This window comes from Mycteria americana, chromosome 11, assembly GCF_035582795.1.
Source record: "Mycteria americana isolate JAX WOST 10 ecotype Jacksonville Zoo and Gardens chromosome 11, USCA_MyAme_1.0, whole genome shotgun sequence".
Lineage (NCBI taxonomy): Eukaryota > Metazoa > Chordata > Aves > Ciconiiformes > Ciconiidae > Mycteria > Mycteria americana.
This window is the reverse complement of record NC_134375.1, coordinates 23,701,766-23,724,241: the sequence shown is the minus strand read 5'-3', so window position 1 is coordinate 23,724,241 and position 22,476 is coordinate 23,701,766. Positions and strand designations below refer to the sequence as shown.

The following is a 22,476-nucleotide window of genomic DNA, read 5'->3' as shown; positions in this document are numbered from 1 at the left end:
GGAGCTGGTGGGGGACGCAGCCATGCTCTTCGAGGATTACCTGCTGCAGGGTGAGTGCGGCCCCTTCGCCCCGGAGCAGGCGCTGGCTTTGGGAACGGGGCAGGAGAAATCGGGGTGACCCCGCGCCCTGCGGGAAGGACGTGTTTCGGTAGCCGGCGAAGGGATGTGCCAGCAGATGGGTGGGTTGGGGTGAGGTGGGAGGGTGGGTAACGGGTCCTTTGCCTTCCCCGCCTGCCCTCAGGCGATGCCCAGGCAGCGCCGGACCCCGGGGACACCCCGCTGCAGCGGGCGGGTGCCGTGGGGCTGGGTCCGGGGGTTTGCGGGTGCAGGACGGGGTGTCGCTGGCAGCCGGGACCTGGGGCACGGGAGGAGCTGCCGGTGACGGTGCGTCCCAGCGGGGACGCTCCAGGGCTGGCAGTCCAGGTGACAACCGCCTGTCCCCAGGAGGGGGTTCTCCCCCACTGCCCCCCTCGTCCCAGGGGCACCGAGCCCCTGCCAGCACCTCCCCCTGCCCGTGTCATGCCCCATCGCCCCATCGCCCCTCCCCGAGTTCCAGTGTGCCCCCCGCTGCTCTGGCCCCAGTGTCCCCCGAGCTCCCTGGTGCCCTTCCCCTGCCCCCCCATGGCGTCCCCAGTGTCCCTCCAGTGATCCCAGTGCCCCCTCCCAGTCCCGTGTGTGTCCCCTCCATGCTGTGTCTCCTCCAGTGTGTCCCCTGGTTCCAGTGTCTCCCGCCCAGTGCCCCCCCGCAGCCCCACTGTCCCCCACGCCCCGTGTATCCCCCCGGCCGAGCGCGTCCCCCCAGTCCCAGTGCTCCCAGTGCTCCCAGTGCTCCCGGTGCTGCCAGTGCCACTACTGGCCCCGCCCCAGTGCTGACCCCAGCCCCGCCCCCGCCAATCAGACCGCACCCTTCCCGCTCGGTCCCCGCCCTCTCCTCCTGTCAGTCACCGCTCCGCGCCACGCCCCTGCGCCCCGCCCGCGGCTCGGGCCGCAGCCGGGAGCCACGTCGAGAGGGCGGGGCCACGCCTGCGCAGTGTGGCGGGCGGGACGGCAGTGACAGGCTGGCAGGAAGGGGCGGGGAGCAGGAAGGGGCGGGCGGCGGCACCGGCACCGGGACCGGGACTGGCACCGGGACCGGGACCGGGAGTGCCACGGGGCGGGAAGGGCCTCACCGAGGGGCCGCTCGGCAGCACCATGCTGAAGAAGTTCGACAAGAAGGACGAGGAGTCGGGTGAGGGGAGGTGGGGGGAGCCGGGCTGTGAGGGGAGGCCGGGGGGAGCTGTGAGGGGAGACCTCCCCTCCTGTGGATAAGGGAGAGCTGTGAGGGGAGACCCCCCCCTTCTGTGGGTAAGAGAGCGCTGTAAGGGAAGACCTCCCCTCGCTGTGGGTAAGGGGGAGCTGTAAGGGAAGACCCCACCCTCGCTGTGGGTAGGGGGGAGCTGTGAGGGGAGACACCCCCCCCCCTTCTGTGGGTAGGGGGGAGCTGTGAGGGGAGACACCCCCCCCCCCCTTCTGTGGGTAGGGGGGAGCTGTGAGGGGAGACACCCCCCCCCCTTCTGTGGGTAGGGGGGAGCTGTGAGGGGAGACACCCCCCCCCCTTCTGTGGGTAGGGGGGAGCTGTGAGGGGAGACACCCCCCCCCCTTCTGTGGGTAGGGGGGAGCTGTGAGGGGGGCCCCCCCCCCCCTTCTGTGGGTAGGGGGGAGCTGTGAGGGGAGACACCCCCCCCCCTTCTGTGGGTAGGGGGGAGCTGTGAGGGGAGACACCCCCCCCCCTTCTGTGGGTAGGGGGGAGCTGTGAGGGGAGACACCCCCCCCCTTCTGTGGGTAGGGGGGAGCTGTGAGGGGAGACTCGGTGCCAGGGTTGCAGCGGGGGCTGGCTGGTGTGCACAGGAGCGTGGTGAGAAGCACCGTGGAAGCACTAGAGCAGCCTGCTGCCGTCGTCCTTGCTGCTTCAACCAGAGGCTAAACCTGTTGCATTGGCACAGCACACTGACGGTACCTGCTGTGGGTGCAGAGTCCGAGACTAAATATTGAGCGTATTAGCTCTGTTCACAGTTGCCCACCTCTCAAGTTAAAGCAGGGTGGAATCCAATTTGTAGTCTCTAGCGCTGCTTTTCCAACACACATGGTCTGCTCTTCCAACAAGATTGCTGCCAGCTTCAGTGGGTCTGAAAGGCTGAGAGCGCTGAAGAAACACAAAGTGATCGCTTGACGTTTCAAAACTTTAGGCCCGAGTAGTAAGGAAGAGGTTGATATTTTATGTGGTGCGTAATTCAGGTGGAATCAAGGCTAGATACGACAGTGTTTACTTTCATGGTCGTGCCTTGTGGTATCTTTTTCATCTTTCTACAAAGCTTTCTGCGCAGCTTGTTCTGCATAACGAATCAGCGCGTCCTGAAGCGAATTGATTTCAGCGTAAATCTTAGCGATTGTTCTGTGTGACTGTGCTTGCTTTTTATTTTAACGTGCATTAAATGCTTTGCCCTTGTTTCCCTTGTCCAAAGCCTCCAGTGACGTCTTGGTAAGCGGAGAATTTAGTGAGGCAACTGTTGGAGGGGAATCGCTCTTGGCTTTCATTTTGGGGGCTATTCTTCATTTGCACCTGCTGCACGCTTCAAGGTATTGCGTTACCTATGGCCAAGGCTGGCAGGAGATGCACTTCCTTGTATTATGATGCTGACTCTTGTTGACTCTGTTCACACTGAGAGCTCACAGAGCTCTTCTTTCTGGCACTGCTGTTTGCATGCTTCCCAACATTTTTTCTTCGCTATTGCCTTTACTTCTCATCCCATTGCTTCTGTTTTGAATGAAGATTCCTAGGATTTACTGCACCTGCCTTTCTCCTGTGGATTGTGTATATGTCCAAAATGTATAGCCTCAGTGCTTGTCATTCCCGGTCTTAGGTGGAGGGCATCATCCCTGAATTTACAGGCCTTTTATACCCATTCTTTCCGTGTAAAGTCTAACGGGACAGTCTTTTTGTTGAGGTGAGTGTGTGCGTCCACTTAATTGGTTTCTGTTTCTTTGCTTTTCGTGGATGGTTTAGGTAGTCTTGGATGAGCTGCTTCCACTGGCTCTCAGAAGTGCACTTTGAGATGTTATTTTGGGCATGTCATTGTTCCGAGATCCTTGCTCGTTCAGTGACTGTTTCTCTCCAGATCAGTACAAATTATTGTTAGTCATCCAATACTAGGAGCTTTCTGAACACACAGCCTCTACCTTTCCTGTGTCTGTTTCTCCTCTGATGGAAAAATACTTTGACGCAGGGTGCTGTGAGGATCAAGACCTCACGTGCAATATATTTCAAGATCCTTAGTGCTATGAAAGATAGAGAGGCGATGCTCTGTTGTTGATGGCTGATTTAGGGATTGTAGACATGCTGGGCCGTGGGAAATACTGTGCTGCTAAGAAGGTTTTTTGGAACACATTCACATGTTCATACTAGAACTGGTTCACAGCCATACTAGAGACATCGTTTTTGTTCTTTCCCCATGTTTTCTGCTCTCCCCAACCCCACATAAGTGTCTGTGCTTTGTTTGGCTACCTGCTGCATTTGCAAACTTCTCCTGAGCCAGAGGAGGGCAGTTAATGAACGGGAAGGAGCTGGGGTGCAGATGTGTTTGCCTTCCAGTTTAAGACTTACCCTTGCAAAGGCTCTTGGTGCCAGCGTAGGATGCTTCAGGCCCCGGTCAGACCGGAGCTGGGCCCAGGAGCTGTGCTTTCTGGTGAACCAGGCTTGTTAAACATTGGAACCGTGCTGGAAGTGGCTGTGTTTTGTCCCAGGGCCAGGCTGAACATAGGTACTAATTAAAACCTGCTTATCAATAACTGGCAGCTTCTGAAAAGCTGCAGCTCACAAATGCTTAGGAGGCGAGCTAATAGAGGCTATGCAGAACGATAGTGCTTTTCCCTCTGATTATTTCGTCCTTAATTGGCGAGGTTTTAAATTATTTAGTATAATTTATTCTATTAAGTGGAACAATGAAAGTTACTCTGTGTCCAGACTTTCTAGTCCACTGTCTTGTTCTCTTAATTAGTGGTAGAGCCAAAAATACTTTACTGGTGGATTTCTGATTGGTTTATAAGGGAGGGATAAAGCACTCCTGACTCAACAGTCTGGCAAGCAATGCCTCTTTTTGTCTGAGCTTTTGTTTCTAGGCCTGTCTTACTGACGCTCTAACTGTCAGCAAGCTCCCTGCCCAGGGGCTGGAAATAGGTCTGTGGGGATAACAGTGGAGCGCAGTTACTTTACGGCTAATCAGTCTGCCTTGGCTCAGTTACTTCTGGGGGGGATGACAAATCGAAGAATGTCCTGTCTGCTCTGCCTTCTCTAACTGCTGTGAAGACATCCAATTAATATCGCTTAAAAGAGGGAGCTCTGGTTGCTTGGTGTTCATGAAAAAGTTACCCCAAAATGCTCCATCTGTTTTTAAATTATGGGCATGGTTTGAAAGTTGCTTTCCCATAGCACTATCCCCAGAAAGAGTTTTATTCTCTTTATTTTGCAGGTGGGGGTTCCAACCCATTCCAGCACCTGGAGAAGAGTGCAGTCTTGCAAGAGGTAAATCCTCAGAAGCTCTCCTTCGTCTACCCCTTTCTGTCTAGAGTCTCTCCCTCTCTTGGAGAACTTCAGCAAGGAAGTGGGGGTTTGTTAGAGTCCTGCTAGCTCTGAAAGAAATGGGCAATGCTCCCATTAGTTCTTATTTTATTGTTGGAGGGAGGAAGGGGGAAGGTTGAAATGGTCTCTGTAATAAATTAAAGACTGTAAACTACAAATAATAATAAAATGAATGAAATTATCTGGGAAAGCTCACCCTAGGGTGAGGAAAGGTTGGGAAATTGGTTGGGAAATTGGCCTTGGACACCCCGAATTTCTTGTAGATGAAAAGTTAATGAGCAGGGTATGAGTGGTTATTGAATAGTCTATGATTTTACTCTGAAAAAATGCCTTTCTATTCAATAGCAGATAAACTTCTCGATCCCCAGACCCTGTTGTTTCAGTGTTAGCTGTTTGTTTGCGATGTTGTGAATGGTGTTGGCTCCCGTTAGCCTTGCAGAGCTAGCGTACATCTGTCAGAAGAGTAGTGTTTTAGCTAGCACATGATCCAGACTTGTGTGGGTGAAAGTGTGATGAGTATTTGGCCTTTAAACCTTAATTGCACTTGCATTTGCGATCCCAGGGTGAGACTGTAGAACCAGCTGTTTAAAAGGGGACCGTGTTTAACAGGAATTGAGGGGAAACCTGATCCAAAGTCACTAAGAATCAAGCCATACCTTGCCCACAATTTGTTGTTTGTATCGGTGACCAAGACCAGACAGGACAGTGTTTCTGAGGGTGCGCTGGTGTCAACGTCCTTGTCTGTGCTTTGTTTCCAGGCACGGGTGTTTAATGAGACTCCCATAAACCCACGAAAATGTGCTCACATCCTCACCAAGATCCTGTATCTCATAAACCAGGTAAGGGAGAGAAAATGACACCTATAAATAGACACCTGCAGCAGGTCCGAAGCTGGTTGTGGTAAATGGGATTTCCTTCCTTCTTTCCAAACATCTTCTAGGGGGAGCACCTTGGTGTCACGGAAGCTACCGAATCCTTCTTTGCTATGACCAAGCTGTTTCAGTCCAATGATGTAAGTCTGCTTGTTGTTTTCTGCTGTATTTATCTGGTGGAACAAGTTGTCAACAGTGTCTTTTTCAGCCTCGAGATGTGCCTTTTTATACAGTCAGCTTTTCTGTCCTCCTGGAGCTACCTGATCTGAGTGGGAAGAGTAGGATGAAAGTTTAGAAACAGACAACGGCTTCCTAGCCCTTCCCAGATCTTGTAGCAGCCTGACTGAAGCATTCTCAGTTCTTGAGACAGGTTCCTCCCTCTGAATTGTTGTTTAACTCTTGAGATTGTGCTAGGCACAGATTAAGCATATAATCAGCTAGAATACACTGTGCTTTGTGCCCAGCATTAAAAGATCCTGCTTCCTGCTGAGAGTCAACAACAGTGTGTCCTGGAGGAGGCTAGGAATTAGTACCTACAAACAGCAGTAGTACCATCGCTAGTGGTCCTGCAAACCACAAAGCATTAAAATGATGAGACCAGTGTAGAAATCCCCAGGCTCAGGGATATAAATTGCTTGCTTTCTTGGTTTTGAAGCAACAGGGTGCCTTCAGCTAATGATTTCAAGCTTTTCTCTTTGTTCATGTGAATGACAAGTGAAACATGAAACTGTAGGTCCAGCTAAATCTGATATCTCTGCGGCTTCACCCTAAGATTGAGGGATTTAGAAGAGGAAGAGGTGTTTTGTTAATTAATATGGGGTTTGTACCTCTTTTACACTCGGGCACCGGGGCTCTCTGAAGGTATCAGGTTCTTGATCTTCACAATAAAATCATGGAAGCAGGGAAAACTGAGATTCCTTCCTATCCGGGATCCTCTCAGCTGATGTCTGTCTTCCCTCTTTCCTTGTCAGCCAACTCTTCGCCGGATGTGTTACCTGACTATCAAAGAGATGTCTTCTATTGCAGAAGATGTAATCATTGTTACTAGCAGGTCAGTCTCAGTCACTCTGCTTTTCTTACTGTTATATTCACGTGTCCTCCAGTAATGCCTGTCCAACCGCCTGGAGATAACTGTAGTCCCTAAGCAGGGTGGGGATAGGGAATGCCCTTGGTGAGGAAAAATTTTTCCTTTAAAAGAGGCCATTAAAATACAGACTCCTAGTGATGTATGTGAAATGTGCTGGGTCCCCACATCCCATACCTATGGGTGTTTGGATTGTCTCTTGGTTACGTGATATGGCAGCACTGCTGGTTTTTTCCCTTTTGCAAAAGACTGTTTCATTAAATCCTACTTTCCTGTCTGAATGCCTTGAAGCTTTTTGAAGCTTTCTGGCATAAATCCCAAGGCTTTCAACAGGTAGGCAGGGATTTATTGCTCCTTTAGCAGCACAGGATGCGACTTCACTGGGGAACAAAATTCCGTCTGTGAGTCATTCCTGAATTGCTGCTCATCCCACTGAAAGGCCGGTGCCATATCGGGAGACAGGAGCAGGAGGGTACAGGGTCTGCTGAGGGCCGAGGCCGTGCAGCAGGCAGAAGCCAGTCCCAAGTGCTGCGATGTGATGAACTCCTGTCCCCTCATAGCTGGTCTCACACTGACCAGGATCCTGGGGAAAGGGCAGGAATGAGCCTTCAGTAAAGAAGACAAATGGCTCAGGAGCATGTGTGTGCACTCCAGCCTCCCGCGGTGATCAGGAGCTCGTACAGCCTACTGATGGGCTTGGAACCTGAGCACTGATCTTTTCCTCCTGCCTTCCCACCCCAGTGGGACTTGCCCGAGACCTGCGGTTGCCTGCTTGGCATTCAGCTGTGATCCTGGCTGCCTGCTGCTCTGTGTGCACTGTGTGTGCACCTGAGAGCTGCTGGCTCAGGAGTGCAGTATTGAGAGCTTCCTGTTTTCAACCAGCTTAACCAAAGACATGACTGGGAAGGATGACAATTATCGAGGCCCTGCTGTGAGAGCACTCTGTCAAATCACTGATGTAAGTGCTGCTTTTCCCTTGGGGCAGCCCCAAGCCCTTCACCTTTCCCTATCACCCCATCCCACCTTTCACTCTGCTTTTCATGCCTTTGCATCTCCCCTTTCACACTCCTAACAGCTTTTCCATATCAGCTGTTGTTTCCCTCTCCCTGCAGAGTACCATGTTGCAGGCTATCGAGCGCTACATGAAGCAGGCGATTGTTGACAAAGTGCCAAGTGTATCCAGCTCTGCTCTGGTGTCCTCCTTGGTATGTACTCCCTGCAGGGTGGGCCTGAGGGACAGGCAAGCTGGGAAGCAGTCATCTGTGGTGGGATTGGACATCTTGGGAGTTTCAGGGTTTCAGTCTTTGTGAACTGAGCGATTGGTGCTGACTTTGTGGGATATCATCGACCTCTTGAGGCCATAGCCGTCATGGCCAGGTCTCTGCATGCCGATCCTCTGCTATTCTGTAAGTTGCTGCTGCCAGTGCCGTCATGGGGAAGGCTCGCTTCTTCTTAATATCAGCTGTGATTCCCAAAGCTTCCTCCATCCTTCTCTCATGGGTTGTCTGTGGCTTTGTCTCTCCCTCAGCACCTGCTCAAGACCAGTTATGATGTGGTAAAACGCTGGGTGAATGAGGCTCAGGAGGCAGCTTCCAGTGACAATATCATGGTGCAGGTAGGAAACCCGCTGCCAACACAGGGAATAGCAAGCAGCAGCTGGGAGTGGAGCAAACTGCTAGAGCTCAGCCAGGCACTTTTGGGCAACAGAGGGGATAAAAGTGGAAAGAACACACTGTGGGTTTGTGACGATCTCTTTCCCTGCACAGTATCATGCTCTGGGCTTGCTCTACCATGTGCGGAAGAATGACCGCCTGGCAGTCAACAAGATGCTCAGCAAGTTCACGCGCCACGGCCTGAAGTCGCCGTTTGCCTACTGCATGATGATTCGAGTAGCCAGCAAGCTGCTGGAGGAAGAGGCTGGCAGGTGAGGGGGCTCCTTTGCCCTGCTGGGAGAATTTCCTCCAGTCCTGCTTCCATCTCCTCCTGCAGGCTCGCTTGCCATCTTGTGAGGGCAATTACTTCTGTCTTTGAAGAGCAAGCATGCAGCTTCTGCCCTCTTATTGTTGGTTAAAAGGCAGCAGAGAAAATACAGCATGCTTTCATGGTTGTTATGAGATGGCTTCTGTGTGTCTTGTCTGTGTGCTGGCACATCGAATACTTTCTTGTTTCTCTGGACCGTTTTGCATAGCTGTTCTTTATTGAGATATTCTACTTCATTTTCTCTGTCTTCTGTAATTATGTGGCTACCACGTATGCAGTGTGGCTTCCTGCTAGATAAGACTTGTGGTGTGTACAGTTGACTCTCGGTGTGTGAGGGCTGAGGGAGATTCCCTTTAGCCTGTAAGGCAGAGGGTGTCTTCTCAGAAGGCAGCCTGGCTTCCAGGCCAAGCGTGCTGGAAGTACACTATAATGACCACTGCAAAATCTGGGGACAGTGGACTTACAGCTGCTTTTTACCTTTCCACGGGCTATGGGACCTGCCTGTTTCTGCTGCCAGATTCTTTATTTCTGTTAGCACCTTTGTTTTAATTCATTCTTGTCGTTTTTTTGTCCTTTAGCCGCGATAGCCCCTTGTTCGATTTCATCGAGAGCTGCCTAAGAAACAAGCATGAGATGGTGGTCTACGAAGCAGCATCTGCCATTGTTAACCTGCCCAACTGCACTGCCAAAGAGCTGGCTCCGGCTGTCTCGGGTAAATGTGGCACTCATGGCATTGGCGAGGGGACTATGGGCCTGCGGTGGTGACACCTGCTGATTACCCCAAGAAACAAGGACCGTGTGTAGTTTCAGGCCTGTAATGCTGCCGTGCCCTTTGTTGCTTTATGCTGCTGCTGAGAGCCTGTGGTGTGTGAATAGCTTTGCTCCTGTAAAGGTATTTGCCTGGTGTGTTCAAGTGTGGGTTACCAGAGGGGTCTTTTTTTTCTGTGAAACAAGGCTGAATTCTAACTGATTAATCTCCCTGCCTTAGACTGAGTGTAACTGTGCAAGAAGCCAAGGTGTTGGGGTCCTGCCTTGCCAGCTCAGTCCAGTCCAAAGGTTCTCCTGAGCTGGGACTGTTGGCAGGTAGGGAGGCTGTGTGTCACCTCTCTGCACAGGCAGGGTGCCCTTCATGGGCCGGCCCTGCGAAAGGAACAGGGTTTGCATAAAAATGGAGAACAGCAGTTCAAATGGACTTGATAGGAAAGATGACAAGGTGATGAAATTGGCTTTCGAGAGGAGCGAAGGACAGCAGCACCATGGAAAAAGAGGGAGGTGGGTACGAGCTAGTTGTCAGCAGGGATGTGTGGCAAAGGGGGCAACAGGGAGGGAGGGGGGAAGCTGGTAAATTTACAGTTGCTTCTTAAGCGTGCTTCTAGTTATCTTGTGCCTGCAGCTGTCTCTTCATTGAAGCTCTTGCTTTAGGTATGAAATGCTTCTCAATAATAGGTTGCCTAAATGTCTGCCTTTGGTTTTCCCACCTTGCAGTTTTGCAGCTGTTTTGCAGCTCCCCGAAAGCAGCACTGAGATATGCAGCCGTCCGTACCCTCAACAAGGTAGGAGCTGGTCTCTTGGGAGCTGTAATAGTTTCTCATATGCAGGGAGGTGCAGACTTCAGAAGAGAAAGGGGGCCAGATTGTGATGATTTTGTGTGAATAACCTCTACCCTGGGCTACAGTCTTACATATCATTGCTTTCTGAGTGGAGTAAAACCTCAAAGAATGTTTTACAGAAGGGGGGAAAAAAAAGCAATCATTTTCACAGGTCTCTCTAAGAGTGTCACTGGTCTTACCTGTTACTGCTTTCCCTTCTGAGCTTCCCGTAGTGAAGGAGCTCCTTGTAAAACAGGGATCAAACCTTGATGCTGCTTCTTGCCTGCTCCGTGGCAATCTTTGCTCCAGCTTTTTTCCCTTGACCTTGTAAACTCTAAAAAAGAAAAAGGCAGAATGGCAGTGTCTGGTGACTGCTGTGCTTCCACCCACAAAGCTGTTCTGCACAGCTAGGCTCGCTGAGTTTTTGTTGGGAGTTCATAGCTTTCTTTTCTTAATATATAGAGGAAAATGAGAGAGTTGAAAATAGTAAAAGATCCTTTATTACTACTGCTTTTCTTCCAGCAAGAGATGCAATTCTGCAGGAAGAAAGAGCTTATTACTTTAACCTCAGATTAGTTGTTTGTCTGAGATGACCCTCATGTATGGTCTGTAGCATTTATTTTTACAGGAAGGAGTGAGAGCTTATAGAGACTTGGAGGGTTTTGCCAGCTGGGCCTTCTGCATCTGTTGAGTGATTTCCACTCTTCCTTCTCTGCTCTAGGTGGCCATGAAGCACCCATCCGCTGTGACTGCCTGTAATCTAGACCTGGAGAACCTTGTGACAGACTCCAACCGCAGCATAGCCACCCTGGCCATCACCACGCTGCTGAAAACTGGCAGTGAGAGCAGCATTGACCGGCTCATGAAGCAGATCTCCTCTTTCATGTCAGAAATCTCAGATGAGTTCAAAGTAAGGACGTGGGAGGAGGAGGGACACGCAGGTTCCTGAGGAAACCCCTTGGTCTTTGTCCATGTATGTGTGTGCACTCTGAAACCTGCATGGAGCTGCTTGCAGGAGCTGGGCTGCAGAGTATTTGCAGGGAAGAGAAAGAATCTGAGGCTATCAGTCTAAGCCATGCCTCGGTCATACAGCACCCAGCTCCAAAGTCACATGCTGTCTTCTGGGGAGATGCCGTTTGAGAATTAAATCTCTTTTTCTTTCCAGTGGGTGTTGGCTTTTGCTAGGGGCTGGCCAGTGCATAAAGACTCCTCCAATTCCTAGTGTTGTACCTCCTGGAACTGCATTCATTGGATAAGTAGAGGCAAAACCGTAGTTTCCAGGCTAGGGACCACCACAAAATTGACACAATTCAACTATTTTTTCCTGCCTGGTGGGACAGAATCCTTTTTTACTTGCCCCCCTTTTCCTCCAGGTTGTAGTGGTGCAGGCCATCAATGCACTGTGTCAGAAGTATCCTCGCAAACACGCCGTCCTCATGAACTTTCTCTTCACTATGCTTCGGGAAGAGGTAAGTTTGCAGGACAACTACTTTGTGTTCCTTGTTTGTATGCATGAACTGCAGGACTGCACAGTGGCCTCTGTGAGAGTCAAGCTTTTATTGATAATGCTGTGCAGTAAGAGCCTCTCTCTAAAAGGCTTGCAGTCTAACGGGCAGAAATGGCCAGCTGTGCACAACAGTTATACGCGTACTGCCAGGCATATTTTTAATGTGGTTTTCATTCTTTGATTTTTCTGGGGGTTTATTAACTCTCAAAGCAAATGCAGGCAACAGCAGTTCTGTTGGCAGTCCATGTGTGTTTCACATTTGAACCAGCTTTCTTTTATACTTTGACAGCAAATTCCAAGAAGTTTTGTCTTGTACACAAAGATTCGATAACAACCTATTTATTGATGACACGGGACCACTTTTGTTCTGTTCTCTGTGCTGTGGAAGTGAAGGGATCACGAGTACCTATAACCATTCTCTGCATTCAGTCAGACATAAATTGTAGAAAGACAGCTTTACAGAGGTTTGCTGAGGCTGTTTCTAAATGAGCTAACATGCCTGCAACACAGCTGGCACCACTGCTTGCTCTGACATCACTTTCTGCCAATTACAGCCTCTCGTTTGGAAACAAACCAGAGCATCTCATTTTGCTCCTGTGAAAAATGGACCGTTCTCCTTTCCCAGATTTTCTGTGGGTGGATGGTATCATTTCGAATGTGGTTTTGTAGTTCAAACCATTCTGTTTTAAAGCTTTTTTTTTAATCCAAAGTAGCTCCAGAAAGATCTCCCAAAAGCCCAGCACTGTGCATGTTATTGGCAGAGGATAGTGTGCAGTTTAATCCCCTGGTGTGTATTGAGGACGCTAGTAAATAATGTCTGAAGATAACCAAGCATTAACGGCACGTCAGGTTGTGGGGTGTGCCTGGGGAGGTATTGATTGCCTGTCTTCCCACACTAATGGGGCTATTTGCTGGGTCCTGCTGTGGCAGATATGATCCTTAATATATTTCTCTTGTGATTCATCCTCAGATGTCTGGTGCTAAAGGGGAGAGGGTTGGGTTTATTTCTCCTCCCATATGGCTGTTTTTAGGCACTAATTCTAGCAGCAGAGGATTTTGAAGGAGATGTAAATCCTTCAGGGGGATGGATTCTTTTACCCTCTTTAGGACTTGTTTTTCTCTTCACTGCAGCCATTCTGAAGGGAGCTGGCAATAGAGCTCGAATATTAGCTGGCCCTCTGGGTGTAAAGAGGGTCAAAAGTGGGGGCAGCATTACTGCCCTTCTCCTTTCAAACACAGATTAGAAGCACTGAGTGTGAGTGACCTTTTCGAAGGAAATTCTTTCCTGTCTGGCTAGTTCAGAGTCTCTGAAATACTTCAAGATTTCCAGCTGAGCCGTTCCCTTTTGCTCCTTAGGGCGGCTTTGAATACAAGCGAGCCATCGTGGACTGCATCATCAGCATCATTGAGGAGAACTCAGAGAGCAAAGAGACAGGCCTGTCTCACCTCTGCGAATTCATCGAGGACTGCGAGTTCACTGTGCTGGCCACTCGTATCCTCCACCTCTTGGGGCAGGAAGGGCCCAAAACCAACAACCCCTCCAAATACATTCGCTTCATCTACAACAGGGTTGTCCTGGAGCATGAAGAAGTCCGGGCAGGTAAGAGACAGACCTGGAAAACTGTCTGCCCTATGACAGATCTTCAAGGAAATACAGTGTATGAACACCTCTGCTTTTGAGGATTGTATTCTCTCTAGTCCTGAGCAGATCATCTTCCACAGCAAAGATCCTGCAGCAGTACTGATGGAAGAGGCGGCCTGCAGCTGAGAAATGGGGAGGGAGATGCAGTGACTCTGAAACTAGTCAGGGGAGGTTTGCAGGCACTTCACTGTAATACATCTGCTTCTTTCTAGTCATAGTAATGCTTTATACTAGTGGTAGCATCTCTGACGTGGCATTTGATCAAGGCCAAGAAATGGAGGAAACTTTAGCTGATTTCTTTGCTTTCTAATTCTGTTTTCATGACTTGTGCTACAGGTGCTGTAAGTGCCCTGGCCAAGTTTGGAGCCCAGAATGAGGAGATGTTACCCAGTATCTTGGTGTTACTGAAAAGGTGAGTTGTACCTCAGAGTTTCTCAACATCCTGGGTGAAAAACCCTGTTCACTTGAGAGCTTGTTAGCATCCCCATGCATGTCTAGTCTCTTCTACCTGTGGATCTGAGAAGGTGCAGTGGGTACCTGGGATCCTGTGATGGGATCACCACTGCATCCAGCACCACAAAGCAGACAGAAGCCAAGTGGGGTGGATGGTTGCTTTTCTAATACAATTACTAGTAGATTGCTGGTTGTCTCCTGTGGCGTGTTTTTTCTGGCCCTGTCAGGTGGCTTAATCACCTGGATTCATTCATGTGGACTCTGCTGCCTTGCACTGAAGAAAGTTTTCCCCTTCCCTTTCAGGTGTGTGATGGATGATGACAACGAAGTGAGAGACAGAGCCACCTTCTACCTGAATGTTCTGGAGCAGAAGCAGAAAGCCCTCAATGCTGGCTACATCCTGAATGGTAATGCAGGAAGTCCTCAAAACAAGCCTGCACCTCTTTCCTGGTTTAACAAGTGACAAAGAGCTGCATTATCTGTGGTTTCAGTGACCTGTCCCTTCTGTCCCCAGGTTTGACGGTGTCTATCCCTGGCCTGGAGAGGGCTCTGCATCAGTACACCCTGGAGCCCTCCGAGAAACCCTTTGACTTGAAATCCGTTCCTTTGGCAACAGCTCCTATCGTCGAGCAAAGAGCAGGTGAGGAGCAGTCCCCTGAATGCTGGTCCAAACTGCTAGTAACTCTCTTGCAGCTCCAGCCCCCGGACAACAGACTGCATTGGGCTTGCGGGGAATTGCTGAGCTCCATCCTATTTGAATTTTGTGGGATTACATCTTCTGTGAAGACTAAGGCCAGCAAATCTGGTTGCTCCTGCATTAGTGGTTTGGTTTAGTCCAACTGCTAATAATAGTAATAGTTGGTAATCCTGGAGCTGCTGCAGTTCCAGAGGTGTTTAGGAAGCTAAATACGGGTGCCTAGTCCATAGCAAGATGAGAAATGAGCTCCCTTCCTTTCCTTAGTCAAATCCCTCTCCAGACGTTGATCTGTTTTCTGATTTAGTTACTTCTTACTCTTCACCTTCAAATCTGTTGGGGTTTTTTTGTTTGGTTTCTTTTTCTTTTGCAGAAAATGCCCCTGTTGCTGTAGTCAAACAGCCAGAGAAGGTGGCAGCAACACGGCAAGAAATATTCCAAGGTAAACTGATGCAAGACCTGTCCTATGCCTGTGTGTGAGAACAATATAGCCACCTCTTGCTGAGTCTGCCTTAGCCCCTCTGGCTTTTTCTCCTCTCCTTTCAGAGAATGACATGGGCTGCCAACTTTAAGTCAGCTGTTCACTCCTGGGGGATGGGGGTGCCTGCAGTCCTGTTCTTTCTATCTTGCAATAGATGTGGGCAAAGGATGACTCTGCCTTTAATTTTAAAAGTCCCTAGTGAATATTTATGGATGATTGATGGATAGTTTCTTGCTAAGCAGCCTCTGGCAACTTAAACAAGGGCTTTGAAACTGCTAACACCTTCCTGTGGGTTGGGGAAGGCAATGGTTGCTGTGTCCTCTGTTTCAGAGCAACTGGGGGCAATCCCAGAGTTTCGGGGACTGGGCCCACTCTTCAAGTCTTCCCCAGAGCCTGTCGCCCTGACAGAGCTGGAGACGGAGTACGTGGTTCGTTGCACCAAGCACACATTTGTCAGCCACATGGTGTTCCAGGTGAGTAGCTATGGCATGTGGTGCTGAAAGAGGATTGGAAAATAAGCTCCTGACCAGTTAACAGCTCCACTGGGAAGAAAGAGCTCGGGGATATTTGTGTTCAGAGCACGTCACTGCAATGAGGAGTCCTTAGTTTCTCATCCAGGGCAGTAGAGCCCCAGAAAAAATTAATTAGGGAGCGTGTGTGTGTGTGGGTGGCTGAACAGTGCTTACATGTACAGCCAAAATAAATCGAATAAGCACTAGATGGGGCTATTCTCACTGAGCAGTTGGCAAGGGGAGCTGTGTTCTTTCCTTAGGGTCCCCAAGCACGTGGTTTGGGCATAAAAGAATGAAGCTTACTATATCTGAGAGGCTGAAAAGGGTACCCAAGAAAGGGACGTGGTGGGGGAGAGCTCTTCATCCCCTACGTTTACTTTTAGCCTGTGTAGTACAGGTGCTTTTTTCTGTACGTCTTGGCCTTGGCTGTACTGCCGCGCTGCTACGTGTGAGATGTTAGGACTGATGTGCCAGCATCTTTGCCTGGGCCTTGGGGACTTCAAGGCACAGCGAGTCCTACGCTAGCTTGTGAGCAGCAGTGTTTTGTCCTTAGCCAGCTCCTTCCTCAAAAGCTCAGAACTGCTTACACAGCCCTCGTAGGGCTTGATCTTTGTTTCTGTTGTCCATCCACCAGACGCAATTGTATGAGGTTGAGTGACTTGTCATTGCAGCTGGAATGAAGTCAAATCAGCAAGTTTAGACTTGCTGAAACCATCGAGCTTGTTGAAACTTGCTCAAACTACCCCTGGTTTGAGCTGTGCAAAGGATCTTCTTACCATCTGCTGTGGGGCACTGTGTCCCTGTAGCATTAAGTGAGAAGATGTAGGCAACACAGTACTCGCATTTCCATACAGCAAAGAGTTAACCTGGGAATTACCATCCAGGGAGAAAGGACGAAGTACATTTAGAGGAAAAACTGGTGAACTGAAGGAGGCAGAAGCTGACACATCCCTGCCCTCGCTAAATTTCTGCTCCTGCCTGGGTTGCAGAGGGCAGGCATTGGATAGTTGTGTGCTGGTTCATTTTAAGTGTTGTTTCCTTAAAAAAAGAAGTTTGCTGGAGCACTGGAGTCCCCTGCAGGGTTTTAGTTTCTCCCCTAAAGCATTTAGATGAGTAGTTTTTAGTCACGGTTGCTCAAACGCATGAGCCCTGTGACTAGCCAGCTGATAGTGGGGTGCACTGTTGAAACACAAAGAGTTAGGGGTTCACAAGTTGACACCACACTCCCACTCTGCCTCAAGTGAGTCTGCTATTAGATCTATAGCGAGCAGCTTCAAGCTGTTGCTGCTTTCCCCTTCCCTGTTTAGTTTGACTGCACGAACACCCTGAATGATCAGATCCTGGAGAATGTCACGGTGCAGATGGAGCCAACAGAGGGGTATGAGGTCATTGGCTACGTACCTGCCAAAACCCTGGTGTACAACCAGCCGGGTACCTGCTACACGCTGGTGGCACTGTCTGAAGAGGATCCGACAGCAGGTAAACAGTTCGCCCTCTGTGTTTTCCTGACATCCCCCAAATTAAGCGTACCGTATTGCTCGCCCCCACACATTCTACCTTGCATCCTAGCCAGATATTTATAGCCTGTGTGTGGGTGCAGCCCTGAGTGATGCTGAGCATGACTTCTCTTTGCTGTTCGGGGCTGTCAGGCCTCCCTTCTCCCCTCCTGGTTCCCTTGTGCTGTAGCATTGTCGAGTCAGGCTATGAGAGCTGGCAGATGAGCATTCTGCTCTCTGCTGAGTTCTCTCTGTGCTCCCTGGCGTGTCCTTTAGCCTGTCTGTTCTTCGTGTTAGTGTGTGGGGAGGCTAGTACTTGTCAAGTGCCCAGATGCTCTGAGTAGCAAAGGGGTATTTCAGACAAACTGCTAGAATTTCAGGGATGCCTATCTGAACTGCCATCCCCTCATTTGTCACTGTCCAGAACACAAACCAGGCCTTACCTGTGCTTTGGTCTCCCTGGTTTGTGTTCTGGGACTGCTCACCTGTGTGTGTTGCTGCCGTTCACCCAGCAGTGCCCATCTTCTCGGGGATGAGTCATTGCTTCCTCTCCCAGCCGAGTGGTATTAATCAGCTGCCATGTTGCAGTGCAAGGTGCTTTCATTTCGGAGGCGCATGAACCGTCTCTAGATAAGGATCTTGCCTCTTCACAGGGCGCTGGTGGGACATGTCTAGTTAGTATTGCCAACACAACTTGAGGTTCATCAATAATAGCCCTTGATCTGAGGATTATGGTCTTACACAACCATCGTGAGCCTGTCTTTATCACTGTTTGCTAGCCTTAATATTACAAATAAATACCTTGTCCTTGAGAGACAGAAACTGTCGGAGAGCCCTCTCTAGGTCACTGGCTAAGCCTGTGCTGCTGACAGTGAGGGGGAGAACCCAGCTGCCCCAGGTTTCCCAACCCCGTTCTGCTGCAGAGGATTACAGACCTGGTGGTAACGTGAGCTTTGCCTTTGCCTCCCCTGCCTCCAGTGGCCTGTACCTTCAGCTGCATGATGAAGTTCACTGTCAAGGACTGTGATCCGAACACGGGTGAGACGGACGACGAGGGTTATGAGGATGAGTATGTGGTAAGGAGCTGGGCGTGTACCTGATCACAGAAACTGCAGTCACTTTGAGGGGTTTTGTGATCTATACTCAGATCCCTACAAGCAACTATGTGACAGAATCACAGGATCGTATAGGTTGGAAAAGACCTTTAAGATCATCAAGTCCAACTGTAAACCTAACACTACCAAGCCCACCACTACACCATGTCCCTGAGCACCTCATCCAAACGGCTTTTAAACACCTCCAGGGATGGGGACTCAACCCCTTCCCTGGGCAGCCTCTTCCAGTGCTTGATAACCCTTTCAGTGAAGAAAAATGTCCTAATATCCAGTCTAAACCTCCCCTGGCGCAACTTGAGGCCATTCCCTCTCGTCCTGTCACTTGTTACCTGGGAGAAGAGACCGACCCCACCTCTCTACACCCTCCTTTCAGGCAGCTGTAGAGAGCGATGAGGTCTCCCCTCAGCCTCCTTTTCTCCAGGCTGAACAACCCCAGGTCCCTCAGCCGCTCCCCATCAGCCTTGTGCTCCAGACCCTTCCCCAGCTCCGTTGCCCTTCTCTGGACACGCTCCAGCCCCTCAATGTCTCTCTTGTAGTGGGGGGCCCAACACTGAACACAGCATTCGAGGTGCGGCCTCACCAGTGCCGAGTACAGGGGCACGATCACTTCCCTAGTCCTGCTGGCCACGCTATTTTTGATACAGGCCAGGATGCCATTGGCTTTCTTGGCCACCTGGGCACACTGCTGGCTCGTATTCAGCCGGCTGTCAACCAACACCCCCAGGTCCTTCTCTGCCTGGCAGCTTTCCAGCCACTCTTCCCCAAGCCTGTAGCGTTGCCTGGGATTGTTGTGACCCAAGCGCAGGACCAAGTGCAGGACCACTGACACTGATGTGGGCAGCATCGCGTGAAGAGTGGGTTCTTGCTGTCTCTGTGGTGGCTGTCCCAGGATGCAGATGTGGGTTTGGAGAGCTTGCTTTGTCTCGCTTGGAGTATCCTCCTGTTGCTCTCCAGGCAGACACCTGACTGTGCAGGATACTTGTATTTTGGGAGGCCATGGTGTGTCCTCCAGGCTTGACTGGCTGTGCCCTATGGGCTCCAGCACTTGCACAGTCAGGTTTGTGGAGACAGAAGGCTGTTGGACATCTTTTGTTCTCCATGAGTTGCTCTCTGTGATGGCACAGTTAATTGCCTGGTGGCTTGCCTGATACAGGCAGATTGCCGTCCTTGTTCTTGCTCTGGGGAAGGTGGGCCTCTTCCCTCCCCAGAACCGAGACTGATGAAAGCACCGATGCTGCAGAAGCACCTCTCTTCCAGGCTCTGCCGTTTCCAGGACGGCCGTTGTACCACAAAGGAAGAAGCTGAACTTACGTGTGGTCAGAAACTAGGACTGGCTCACAGAGGGTGGTGTTTACCCTCCAGAGAGGAAGAGATGTTGTGACACAACCTCAGCTTGCCCTGTTAGCTGCAGAAGCTGTTTTCTGTGCGTTGCCTGTCACTGCTGCGAATCTGATTAGAGGCACTGCTGTGCAGTGAGTCACTGAGGACACAGCATCCTCCCAGGAGGAGCGGGGAGGGTTTTTCCCAAAGGAACATGCAAGATTAACCCCTCTCTCTGCTTCCTGCCAGTCACCAGGGCATTTGCGTGATACTCAAACTCTTCTATGTGTTCCCTCTAGAATCAGGAGGAGATTCTTTCCTGCAGCGATGGCTGAAATGAATCAAGGCTGGTGTCTAGTCAGCTCTGGCACTGACTGCTCTTCCATACATGCTCTGGAGGGACAAGCCCACTTCTGCCTTGCACAGATGTAGTCGCAGCAGCAGTTTAGCTAACCTGGCACACACCATTAGGCGATAGCAAGTGTCTGACGGTGTCTCACTGTACATTAGCAGCCTACAAAATGATGGGCCAGAAAGGCAAAATAGAAATTATGTGCATTCCATTCCAGGGAAGTAAATGCTGCATCTGTATGAGCACAAGCAGCTATTTCTTAGCTTTTGTCCTCTGTTTTGGATGTTTGTCCAGTGATTTGATCTCTGTCAGGCCAAGGGCCGTGCTCAGAATGGGAACCTGCTTTGTAAACCCTGGAAATGGCATGACCAGTGGCTTTCCCACGCCAAGCAGTTCCTCAACCGAGTGATGTTTGCTTGAGCAAACCAGAAAGGGCAGGGCTCGCTGTGACACCTTCATGAGTGGAAGTTAGAAGCTGTCTCCTACACTCACCTGATCTCAGGGAATCCAGCCTAAAGCTCACTCTGGAGAGAGCAGAATTAGGAACAACCATGTTTCATTTGAACCTCTTCTACCACCAGCTTGAAGATCTGGAGGTAACAGTGGCTGATCACATCCAGCGAGTTCTGAAGCCAAACTTTGGAGCAGCCTGGGATGAAGTGGGTGATGAGTATGAAAAGGAAGAGACCTTTACTTTATCTGCTATTAAAACCCTTGAAGGTAAGGGGGTGCCTGAGCCAGCAGAGCTCTTAACATTTCTCTCTCTCCAACAGGCAAAGTCCAGAGGCGCAGTCTGGCTCACTTTAGATCTCTCACAGAAAGGCTAATGGGGCAAAACCCTTCACAAGTAACTTCACCAAAGCTGTTAAATGTGGAGCTACGGTTACTGTAATAACAAGTTAGTTCAGGTTTCAAAAAAACCCAAATGAGTATTCTGGGCCCTGTGGAGACCAGGCTGGATTGTGGGAGGCAAGAGAACATCTTGCTTTGCTCTCACGCTCTACCCTCCCAAGCAGACAGACCATAGTTCAGCTGTGAGCTCCCACCTTCCGTCTGTGGAAGGAGGAGATGCTCTGACCTTAGGACTCGAGACCAATAAAGAGAGATGCATAAAGCAGAAGACATGAGGTTAGCGGGCAGGCTTGTAGTGTAAGCCCTCTTCTCCTTCATCATGTATTAAAGAGTCCTTTTGTTGTTCCTGAGAAGCCTGTAAAAACTCGGTCCTTTTGATGGCTTAGAAGGGTGTCCTTGTCCTGTAGCCATCTCTGTGCTTCCTTGCCCAGCGCTTTGGGCTTGAAATACCTTCCTGAGGCCTTTTCAAATTCCTCCTGAAGGCCTGCGAGGTGTCTCCTTCCCTCTGCGTCTGTCCCCAGAGAAGCAAGCTGGCTGTCGGGGTTGCACAGTAAGCGTGCAGCCAGCTGCACTCTCCGACTTCCGTTGTCTGACTCATTCACCCTCCTGTTTTTGTTGCACCTTTGCTGCATCAGATAACAGAACTGCTGTGTGGCGGTGGGTTTTTTGTGTGTTGCCTTTGCCTCCCTGGTGGCCTCTAAAATCACAATTCTGGCCGATGCTATGTGTCCCTCAGTACAAGGAACATGAACCCTAGCGTGCAGGGAGGGCTTGAGTCACCTGTAGATGCTCTGTGTGTGTCCCTGTCAAGACACCCGTGACATGGAGCCTGTTTTATTTATTTTTTCTTAACAGAGGCGGTTAGTAATATCGTGAAGTTCCTGGGGATGCAGCCCTGTGAGCGATCAGATAAAGTGCCAGATAACAAGAACTCTCACACACTGTACTTGGCAGGTGAGCTGTGGGGTGAGGTCTCTGCTCGAGTAGCACCTCTTTGGGAGGTTGCAGAGAGCTGCCTGTTGAAAATCCGGGCAGGAGTTTCTGACGGAGCCTGCTGTGCTCCGGGTAGGACTTGGAGGCTTGTCCCTGCCATGGTTTCTGTCTCTGCAAGTGCAGAGCAGCTGTGTTGGGATTGGGGAGGGTGCTGTGGTGGGGGGATGCTGGGATCAGCCCCGGGCTCAGCTGGGTGGAATTTGCTGTCTTCATCATCTGTGGCATCCTGGGTTGGAGTGAGCCTGTGGAGGATGTAATGCATCCAAAATGGACATATACCGGAGCTCTTAGACGAGTGGCTGGTAGTCGCTGAAGGAGTGCCTGGATCTCTTTTCAGCTGGAGTTTATTTTACACTTTGCTTTCATGAGTTTTACGGTAGCAAGAGTCCCAGGTATGTTGTTATAATGAATGAAAAATGTGCTCCTCGAGGGTCCCTCCTGGCCCAGTGCTGGGGATTTGCCAGACTACACCTGGGGAAACCTGCCCCTGCCAAGCAGTAGCGTTCATTTTTAGGCTTGCAGGGGAGGAGGGCGGCCTGCAACGCACGCTCACCCCTTCCTCCCGCTCTCCCTTCCAGGTGTGTTCCGGGGCGGCCATGACCTCCTGGTACGGTCTCGTCTCGTCCTGACCGACACCGTGACGATGCAGGTCACGGCCCGCAGCGGAGAGGAGCTCCCCGTGGATGTGATCATGGCCTCTGTTGGATAAACCGCCTTTTCCAGGACTGTCCTGACACCGAGCCCCCGCGGGCACCGCTTCTTTCTCTGGCAGCAGAATAGGGATCACGTTCACTACAGCAGCTTTTGTGTTCTCTGCAGTACAGCTGTGTTGGGGGCTCTGTCTATAAAATAACGACGTTTTTAAGGTCCGCTTTTACGAAGCGCTTTGTCCCTGCAGCGGAGGGGTTGGTGGCGGCGT

At 50.6% G+C, this 22,476-nt stretch overlaps 1 protein-coding gene across 1 annotated transcript; it reads left to right on the top strand.

Moving 5' to 3' along the window:
• The first annotated feature begins 1,073 nt into the window (after positions 1–1,073).
• COPG1 (coat protein complex I subunit gamma 1) lies at positions 1,074–22,424 on the top strand. Its single transcript, XM_075514334.1, has 24 exons — positions 1,074–1,228; positions 4,506–4,558; positions 5,374–5,454; positions 5,556–5,627; positions 6,459–6,538; positions 7,454–7,529; positions 7,684–7,776; positions 8,100–8,186; positions 8,338–8,495; positions 9,130–9,263; positions 10,037–10,104; positions 10,862–11,050; positions 11,514–11,609; positions 13,004–13,247; positions 13,626–13,701; positions 14,046–14,149; positions 14,257–14,382; positions 14,810–14,878; positions 15,248–15,390; positions 16,737–16,908; positions 17,904–18,001; positions 20,294–20,432; positions 21,420–21,518; positions 22,136–22,424. Exons 1-24 carry the CDS (start codon positions 1,192–1,194, stop codon positions 22,264–22,266), a joined length of 2,625 nt encoding a protein of 874 aa, XP_075370449.1. The 5' UTR covers positions 1,074–1,191; the 3' UTR covers positions 22,267–22,424.
• The last annotated feature ends 52 nt before the right edge of the window (positions 22,425–22,476 follow it).